At 45.8% G+C, this 10397-nt stretch overlaps 1 protein-coding gene across 1 annotated transcript in view; it reads right to left on the reverse strand.

The window, feature by feature from the left end:
• Positions 1–7283, reverse strand: part of DNAAF8 (dynein axonemal assembly factor 8) — a gene marked incomplete at its 5' end in the record, with an annotated part of 84515 nt that extends 77232 nt beyond the window's left edge. The window contains 7 exons of the mRNA XM_069030254.1: positions 1279–1353; positions 1716–1862; positions 2710–2848; positions 3188–3284; positions 5214–5699; positions 6364–6477; positions 7200–7283. Of these exons, the coding sequence (XP_068886355.1) occupies positions 1279–1353; positions 1716–1862; positions 2710–2848; positions 3188–3284; positions 5214–5699; positions 6364–6477; positions 7200–7283 (1142 nt within the window). The remainder of the gene's footprint in view (positions 1–1278; positions 1354–1715; positions 1863–2709; positions 2849–3187; positions 3285–5213; positions 5700–6363; positions 6478–7199) is intronic.
• Between the last annotated feature and the right edge of the window lie 3114 nt (positions 7284–10397).

A 10397-nucleotide genomic window follows, 5' to 3' on the forward strand; every position in this document is an offset into this window, starting at 1 on the left:
TATTGTTAGAATTTTTGAGTGTTTGGCTTAACTTCCTCAATGAGACTGCTAAACTGTCAGCAAGCACATTATCATGATAGTGGAATGTCCTGCCATGACATAATCTACATGTACAGAAGAATAATTCCTGTTTAATAATTTGTTCCAGATAAAAGTGAAACTGCATTGATCCCCTGGGAATGAGATCAGAAGTTTGCCATGCTGAGACCAAGAGGATTTCTTATTTACAACCAGAACTGAGCATCATTTGCCAGGCATTACTTGTTCTTTAGCAACATTAAGGTATCAAAATTAAGGAATCAAAATCCAAGCTCTGCTCTCCATCACTGCAGATTTACCCTGATGGAACTGCTGAATTTGTGTCAGTGCTAGGGAGAGTTCCCCAAGCATCACCTTGTCCCTGCTACTGGTTTTGGATTAGATGTTCTAAATTATGTTGTTTGGGCTCTGTTCCTTGTCAAATCATCTCCTCTTCCAAACCATTAAAAGAAGTGCAATTGGCTGGCACAACAAGACACATGTCCTGCCTGTCCCCTGCACTGCTGTGGTTTGGACTTCCAGGCTGCAGAACTCCAAATGGAACCCAGAGCATGAATGCAGGAAGATGGTTAAACTTGACACCTCTGCTTCAAATTAAACAAATGCCTAATAACCTATGGATATGAATCCATGCATTCAGCAACAAAAGGCTGACATCTGTGCCTGTTGAGGAATTTCTACTTTAGGATTCCACCCATCACACTCTCTCCCCTTTCCCCTCCAATTAAGGAGAATTGGGAAGGTCCCTGCCCAATGTCGTCAATATTCTCTTTAAATCTCTCACCATTCTATGTTATTATTTCTAAAAATAAAGGTTGGTCTGAGTCAACTCCCTACAACACTTCCAGATTTGGTTCTGAGTCATGTCAAACACAGTTCTGGTGTCACTCACACAGGTTTGGAGAAAGAGTTGCATTTTCCAGCCCCCCAGGGCACCTCTGGTTGTGTTTTGAGCTGTCCCAAGCAGCTGGACACGTGCAAGTATTGCCTCAAGGATAAACAACTATTCTCTAGCTTTGGTAGCTTTACCATGCAACAGGAAAAGAGTGACCTCCTGGGGCCACTCTGGAGCACTTTCATTACTGGGTTTTTTGGTTTTGTTTTTTTTTTTTTTTTTGCTGTGAAGGCCAGGAATGGAGATATTTAAGTTCACTCTGATCACTGTTAGGGCAATTATTTTAGTTTCAGAAAACCTGAATATCATATCACTTGAACCAGGGTCCTGCTGAGGAATCTTACCTTCTCCTTTCTGCTTCATCTTTAATCGTCACACTCTCTTCTTCTTCTTCAGAGGAGGAGGAGCTGTCACTTGCACTGTGAAACAATCAGACCATATTAATTAACCCTGTTTCAACTGAGTGTTGGCTCTTGGTCATTTCAAGGATGCAAATTTAGAAAGTGAGGAAAAAGGGAGAGAGGCTTCCAGGGAAGATCTCCAGGTGTTTTGGAGAGTTTTTCACACTATCACTCCAGCAAATAGAAAATTAAAGTATTCAAGCAACTAGACCAAAATGTTTACCTGTTTATTACCTATTATCTGTTTATTAACTACAAGGTTTCTTCTTGTGTAAAAGAACATTTTTCAAGTTACATTTCACAAGTATGAGATTCAGAAAGGTTTAAGTTTCTCACTTTTTTGTTACTTATTTCTCACCCCCAATAAAGCCAGGATTTACCTTTGTTCCTCTTCAGGGAATGTCACTGCCTTTTGTGGCTCAGCATCTCTCAAATCTATGTACACAGTTGCAGGTTTTGGCAGGCCCTGGAATCTCATCCTGTCCATCCTCAGAGAACTTGGTGGGGATGACAGCAAGGCAACATCCCTGCACATAGAAAACACCACCTCAGCATGTCCTCTGCCTTCTCCACACAAGAAATCCTGCAGGGAGTGGATTTCTCCTGAGAAAGGAGCTTTGTGCTTGGCTACCACACAGATTTGGACTCTGCTTCTGCCTACTATCAAAATCCAAGGCTTCAGCTTCCCCCAGGAACACAGATCCCAGGCAGGATGAAGAGGGATATTTAGTTCTCAAAATATGGCACCACCAAATTGTTCTGGAGAACAAAGGCAGGCATATATGGCAGAAGAGAGGTCACAACTTTGAACATCTCAGTGTAAGAACAAGGCCCCCTTTCCTGTCTGCCTCTTCTGGCAATTCCGTTTTATCCTCCCAGGCACACAACGTGCAAATCATCCCAGTGGCTCTCCCTGCTCTGGCAATGAGGATACTTCCTACCTTCCCTTCCACTTTTTCCCTCATTATTTCCTCTGTGCTGCCACCATTGATGTTGTTCCCTCTGAACAGCCTGAAAATGCTCTTCCTGCCCACAGAAACCTCCAAGAAGCACTGACATTTCCACTGACACGCACAGAAAATCATCCTGTGTATTTCTGCTCAATTGAGGTACCAGTAAGAGAAATTGATACCCTAGAGGATAATTGGCTTAGCCTCATTTTCCTGCCTTTCCCATTTATCCCAAGTGTCTGGTAAGGCTGATGGAGAAGCCAAGGTGTTTATCATCAAATGTTTCTGAATGACTGAATATTCCAACTCCAGTAGCAGCTTTCTGCAAGGCTACAGAGGAAAACTCCTATGGAAAGCCAGGAGTTCCCAAGCACCCATTCTGGCAGCCAGGATTAGCTGGGATATGAGACAGAAAAGGACCTACTTATTGTCCTGCTGTCCCTGCAAGGAGCAGAGCGTGGCTGGTGGCCCCTCACAGAGAGGGGACCCTGTCCTGGACTGCCTGGCACACAGCTCTGCCAGCCTCTCCATAAGCTCATCTTCAGACTTCCTCCTGAAGGTCTCTGTGGAAGAGCAACCAAATAATCATCAGCTGTGGTCTTCTGCCATGGAATCACCCAATATTCCCCATGTTCACACTGTCCCTTTTCCTACAGCCTGGCAGCAGGGCAAGGATAAAGATAATATTGTCATCTGGCTTGTCTGGCCCATGGCAGGCCACAAAGCACTGGCTTCAGGCTAGGAAACCAAGATGAAATCTTGAGGGAAGCTAATTAAATGTGTTAGAAGCATTAAAAAAACCCACTATAATTTAAGCATTCAAAATTATGCTGCAGGGAATGACTTAAATACAGGAACCTGAGTTTTATTTATTTTTATGCACTTTCAGCTAGTGACATTACCATAATCTGCTGGGAAGAAAGCAACTTCTGCACGAGTTTTATCTCTCTGCTGCTCCAGCTCCTCAGGATTCTTGTCTAGATCCCATTTCTCAGTATTCTGAAAGAAAACAAGAGAAATGTGATGGAAAGTTTACTCCCAAAAGACTACCCCTAATTTCAGTGCCAGCATGCTTTCAGCAATTCCAGAGGAAGTGCTGTAAGGAAAGGAATGCATTTATTATATCCCTTCAGACAGTGCATCCCTCCAGCTGCTTCAGCTACTTCTGCTGAGGCTTTTTCTCTGAGAATCATGAACCCTTTTGATAAGTCTACAAAAAATCACTGGAGACAGTGGAACAGATTTTAAAGTGGCCTGATACAAGGCCAAGCATGTGCATTCTGATCCTGAATAATGTGAGAACTTCCCACTGCCACCCACAGGAGAAGGACTTCTGGCTCTTCAGTTCTTTGAGATGAGCCTTTTCCTCCCCCTCCAACTTCTGAGCAGGGTAAATTCCCATTCCTGTGGGTACAGCCAGTATCAGATGACACCTCACAGCTGCTCTCCCCACCCTGAAGAGAGGATCATCCATTTCCTTGCTCTGAATCCACATGCCCTGGCTGAGAGCACACTCACCTAACTCAGGTACAAGAGCCTGCCATGAAAGTCCACGTGCATTTAAACCACTCATTGCTCTCCCCTCTGAACATTACTTGAAATTGAAGTTTTAATGAAAAGTATCCACGCCCATATGAAATATCATCACCAGAAATTAGAAGTGCTTACAAGTTTTACTGAACAGAAGGAGGCTGTGAGTTGTGACAATGACACCACTGCCACAAACATGCACTTCACACAACCACTCATGGGCTTTAAAAAAGCAGAAGCAGCCTCCAAATCCATCAGTTTCACCTTGTAAAACCTCCAGCATCTGTCCCTCTTGTTGAAGAGAAGGTTCTCCCTCCTTCCTGAGCAATAAATCTTCACACATATCTGAACCTTGATTAGATCTATTCCAACACTGCAGCACTGGTTTAAGTTCCAGAAGGTCCAGAAGAAAAAAGTGAAGTTTTCCACAATTCCATCTCTAATACAGAAAGGAACTTAAGAAAAAGAAATTTCAAATGAACTGGTAGGAACCAAGAAGAAACTGTGTATTAGGCTTAGCAACTTGACACAAACTGAGGTGCCTGGCTGAGCTGGGAAGCAACAACCCCCAAAGTGAGAACCCCCAAAGAGGGTTCTGGTCTCAGAACTCACTCAAGAGCATCAGAAACATTGAAGCCACTGATACCAAACAGGTTCTGAAAGGCAAATAGTGCCTCCTGAATTAACAGAGCCACTGAATTCTATGAGGCGAGCTGGGCATTAAATCCAGACCCACTTGAAAAAACACCCTTCAATGATGCAGCCCAATTTAACTCACAGGCCAGCAGCTGCATGATTTGCCTGGACTCTAACATCAAAAAGTTCATTTCTGTGAATACATGAAAGGGGAAGGGAAACATCTGTACTCTGACCTGTGGAAGGCTTTGAACAGAAAGATCAGGCCCTGTTCTGTGCTGATTAAGTCCTAATGAACTCAAAAATCAATATAGGCAGATCTGTAACTCAGTACTGAAGAGAACCACCTCCCCACCCTGGGCCACATCCCACTTAACACTGAGCTGCTCATCCCACCTGCCTTAGGTGGGTGAGATTTAGGACTTCAGAACAACCCTAAACACCTCCTCACCTGCAGCACTACACTGGAAGGTCAGCAAGCTCCTTGTTTTAATGCAAAGTCTGCCTGGGACCTGAAAAACTCTGTGCACTCCCAGGGACAGATGCTATGGTTCCATGGGCCTTGCTGCTGAGCCATGGCTTTTGCCTCTGGTTTGGACTTGTGCTGGCAGCTCTGGGCCAGCTTGAGGTACTTGTGTAACACACACCCCCTGTGGTGTGTCAGAACTTCAGTTCCTCGCTGCAGTAGGGTTGTGCAGGCACTGCATTGTGCCCCCACCCCACAAGCAGCAACCCCCAAAGCTTTATTTTAGGGTCACTTGCCTGCAATGACAAAGGGGTCACTTCTCCAAGATGCTCAGCTGAGGAGGCTTTTTCCTTTGCATGTCTTCCTAGGCCGTTGTTGATGCCATGGGAGGGAGGCTCGACATCCTGCTTTGGGGAAGGCTTCAGAATGATTTTGGAGAGTATCTTTGTCTCTATCAGCTTTTTTCTCTCCTTTTTACTGTACAGCTCTTCCACAGGCACTGCTGTGTTAAGCCAGGAGATCTCTCTTTCCCTGGCCTGTGTCCTGCCCAGTTCTTTCTCCTCAAGGTGATCTGTGGAATCTGCAAGAGACTCTCCAAGAACAGCTTCCTTTTGGCTTGGCATTTCTTCAGCCTGGCTGGCAAGTTCAGGAGCCTCATCTTTAATCTTTTGTACATCTTCTTTTGCAGTGATTTGGGCACCATCAGTTTTTTCCTGAAAGTCAAAACTATCCAGGTCTCTATTCCAGATCTCCCATGGAAGTCTTTCTGTCTCCTGGATTTGCTACAGGTAGAGAAAGCACAAACATGCAGAAAGTCACATCTCCCTGAGCTTTGGAAGTGGATAATAAACCAAAACAGAGTGATTGGAAGGCAACAGCTCCAACTCAGACACCATATGGAAACAACCCACACCATATCCCTCATGGAAAACAGTGAGACTGTTTACTTTCCAGAAACTTTAATTTCAGGAAGTGCTAAACATCCTTTAAATTACTTTTTCTTACACGTGCTCATTATTCCAACCCAAACCATTCTGTGATTCTATGGATTTATCTTCATCACTGAAGGAACAATGTGATTATTTTATCCCAGAAAAGCTGTTCAAAGAGTAAATGTCATACTTTTCCTCCTTCCTGCACTGTCCTAATTCATCTTCTAGACACATAAAACGATTGCACAGTGTTAGTGCACAGGAAAGAAAAACAGTAAAGGGACAATCAAAACTACCAGAAGGTGGGACAAAAAAGGTCTAAAATCTCAAAAACAGATAAAACTTGAAAGGGCCACTGCAAAAAGAGAAAAAAAATCCTATTTTCTAGTGGGAGAAAATACTGAGGACTAAACTTTTGCACTTCAGACAAATAGGTCCAACACCAGCAGCTGCCCACACTGGGGACAGCCAGAAGAGAGGGGTGACAGTACAGCCCACACACAGCAGTCCCAACCTGCTCCTGGGAGTCTTCCAGGGAAAACATCATCAGTTCTTCCGACAGGTCCGGAATTAAGTTTGGCAGGTCCCGCTGGAAGATGAAAAGCTCCTCATCACTCTCACAATCAGACTGCAAACAGAAAAAAAAAGAGAGAAATCAAACAGGAGACTGCAATACTCACTGATATTAGAATATCTGGTTTGCAGTGACAACTCTCATGTTGTCACCTCTTGAAGTGCAGAGACAAGAAGTTTCCTTGCAGTCACACCTTTACTGGACAGTCTGGTAGCCCAAGAATCACCAACCCAACATTTCAGCAAGCTACAAATGTAAAAAACATGTAAAGCATCAAATTCCCAGGGAGGTTGATGACAAACATCCTGCTGAGAAAAGCCATGGAAAGTGTGGGAAGTTCTCTAACTCCCAAGTGATTCTCTGCACTACCTCATTCACCATCAGAGAGGCAAGAGCAGAGCTGCTCAATATTTACAAGGGCCTGGAGTGCCAGGACACAGGGAATGGCTTCCCACTGCCAGAGGCAGGGATAGATGGGATACTGGGGAGGAATCCTTCCCTGGGAGGGTGGGCAGGCCCTGGCACAGGATGCCCAGAGCAGCTGTGGCTGCCCCTGGATCCCTGGCAGTGTCCAAGGCCAGGCTGGATGGGGCTTGGATCAACCTGGGACAGTGGAAGGTGTCCCTGCCCATGGCCAGGGGTGGGAATGGATGAGCTTTAAGATCCCTCCAACACGAACAATTCTGGGATTCTGGACTTCTCAGAGACTGGAAAGGCAAGGCCTCACCAGGGAAAGCCCAGTCCCACAGCACCCAAGAGGAACAAACAGGACAGACCAGGGGGAGCAAGCAGGCCAAGTCAAAACTCCAAATCTTTGGGCAATATTGGAGTGATGAGGGAACAGAAATCAAGCCTGAAAGTCAATTCACAGGTGAAAGTCTGGCTCAGGCAGGACTATAACTAGAAACCAGCATGGCTCAGAGAGGGAGTGAAGGGCCAGAGCTGAGCTTAAATAGAGCTGCTGGGAGCCCCAGGTGAGGCCAGGCAGGGCCATGAAGGCTTTTCACTGCCCTCAGGACCCTGATTCCTGTTCAGAATGCAAACAGCATCTGTGTTTGGTTGGGCAGCATTTAGATAGCTCTGAAAATCCCTTTTTTAAATATCAGATATGCATTGGAGATGAATCCTTATGCATGGACACCAAAGGGAGATTAAGCACCTCCTCAGCAGTCAGGACACAACTTTCCTGCTTGTCCCTTTGTTCTGCAAGTGTGCATTTTTGGGAATTCACACTGCGGAGAACTCTCTGGTGTCATCAACTTAACACGAAGCCAACTGCAACAGAAGATCTTTCCTCTTAATAAATTGCATATCAGGGTAATGAAAGGGCTTCAGGGCATAAAACACATTTGTGAGTGCCACTTTAGGAGGTGGCAGCAGAGCACGTTCAGGTGACAGCTCTCAGATGCACAAATGGATCTTTCCACACGTGGAAACTCCTCGGACAAAGGTGCAGCCCTGGAACTGCAGCCTCAGCAGGACAGGGATTACACAAGCAGATCTTTTGAATGCAAATGAAGTGCCAAACAGATTGCCTCAGTTCCTTCTGCAGGAAATCTTTTCCACGTGGGATAGAAACAGAGAATTTGGAGATTGTAAAGAGTGAAGAAAAAAAAAGGTCAGCATGCTTTAGGGTTATACAATGGTGTTTGGCACCAAAATATGGAGCTGCTCCTCTGGCTTAGCCTGATAGTATTTACTCAACAAGAAAGCCTACAAATAATTTCAGTGTTGGGCCTTCATCTGTACTGTAGAGACACGTGTTAAAAGGCAAGGGTTGTTGTAAATAATTAAAACAGTGTAGGTGGAGGGAACTGAGAACACTGAGGGAATATGGCTTGTCCAGCATGATGGTGAGAGATCCAGGTGCAGAACCCAAGTCATGGAATCCCCATCAACACTTTATCCACCAGATCACACTGCTTTGGATCATTGATTAATAATAAATCATAAATACCCACTGGAGGCATTTCTGGCTCTTTCACATCTCACGAGACTCTCCTTGTACCATTAATGGCCACACTAAGTCAGGATAAAATATATCCTGTGTGTGTTCAAAACATATTTCAATTTATACATGTTTGAAAATTAACTCAATGTTCTGATTTGGACAAAAGGCAACTAATAATCAAATCTTGAGAGATATTATCCCCTCAGAAAAGTCAATGCCAGAGCACCTTAGACTAGAGAGGAGCACCAGAGCAATGCTGTGGTGAAGAGAGATGCTCAGCAGCCAAGAACAGCCTGGCCCAGGCCCAGCAAGTGAAAAACCTGTACCAGTCAAAAATGCTGCACACCACCTCTCAGTCTCACACTTCATATGAAAAGGCTTCTGTAATTATGCTTCTTTGGCAGGTAAAAAGCACGAAAAAGCAACATGGCTCATGGAGAATTACAGGCAGGGAAAAAAAGCAGAACCTGGGATTGAAATATCTGCCAAAAATGCTTTTTTTTAGTGGACCATCAAGTCTTCAGGAATATCACTTTGCTGTGATCTTCACAGACCGAAAGCCATCCCACCAGGCCTACTGTCTGGCAAGGACATGCTTGGAATGAATAGCACAATGCTGCCAAGCATAAAACCTCTTTATTTCTTTTCAGATCAGCAGGATGCTGCTTTCACACCGTATTTTTGACTGAGCAAACTAAGAAGGAACATGGGTTCATTCTGTGAGATGCCCACTACCCTCCTCTTCCCTAGAAGCATTTCTTGTCTGCAGAATCCCAGAATGGTTTGGGTTGGAAGGGACCTTAAAGCCCATCTTGTTCCACCCCCTGCCACGGGCAGGGACACCTTTCACTGTCCCAGGCTGTTCCAAGACCTGTCCAATCTGGCCTTGGACACTGCCAGGGCTCCAGGGACAGCCACAGCTGCTCTGGGCACCCTCCCAGGGAACAATTCCTTCCCAATATCCCATCCAACCCTGCCCTTTATCAGTCTGAACCATTCCCTGTGTCCTGTCCCTCCATCTGTTGTCCCCAGTCCCTCTCCAGCTCTCCTGGAGCCCCTTTAGGCACTGGAAGGCCACAATGAGGTTGTCCCGAAGCTTCCTTTTTCCAGGCTGAACAATTCTCTCAGCCCGGCTCCCAGCAGAGCTGTTCCATCCCTCTGATCATCCTGGTGCCTCCTCTGGACTCGCTCCAGCAGCTCCAAGTCTGTGCTGGGCACCAGGGCTGGAGGCAGCTCTGCAGGTGGGGTCTCACCTGAGCTGGGCAGAGGGGAAGAATCCAAAGAATACACGGAGAGAAGGTGGCAATTACACCCTGATAATTAAGGATAATCCAGAAGGCTGTGGATTAACACACAATGTTCCATAGTCAGGACAGGCAGCCCACCCAGGACACCACACCAGCCACCCCAAAATGCCTGGTAAGGTCACCTGCTCTTGCTTTTGAGAGTTTTTTTCCATGATCCAGAAGGGAAGAAAAGCAGATTTGCAGTGCTTACAGTGGAGGAGTCGGAGTCCAGGGATGGGAGCTGGTCTTTCACTGCAGCGAGGATGGCTCCCCACTGGAATGTCCTGTCCCTCTGCACAGGAGCTGCAGGAGGCTCAGCTGCTTGTTCTGCACCCTCACTTTGCCCTTCTGAGGCCATTGGGACAGCTTGCCTTGGAGCAAAGGAAAGATGAGCTTAAGGACACCTCTCCAAACATGAGATAACATCAATCCAAAACAAGGACAAAGAGTGTGCAGTGGAGTTCACAGCACTCCCAGCAGGAAATGTTAAAATCTGTGGGTTTGGAGCTATTCCTTCCCACCTGAGTTCAGAAAGGGCTGAGAGCTTTCTGCCCTACTCACCACACACACCCCAGGGGCAGTTTAGCCCCTCATTTATAGAGCATATTTAGGGATTCTTAGCCAGACTGCTGGAACTGTGTTCTCTCCAAGCATGTTCCCATGTTCTGCCTGCAGGGACAGGACAGGAACACAGCAAAGGCACCTCTGCTCTCAGCTGGATTGACTCCTCTTCCCTG

The sequence above is a fragment of the Aphelocoma coerulescens genome, chromosome 14 (genome assembly GCF_041296385.1).
Source record: "Aphelocoma coerulescens isolate FSJ_1873_10779 chromosome 14, UR_Acoe_1.0, whole genome shotgun sequence".
Classification (NCBI taxonomy): Eukaryota; Metazoa; Chordata; class Aves; order Passeriformes; family Corvidae; genus Aphelocoma; species Aphelocoma coerulescens.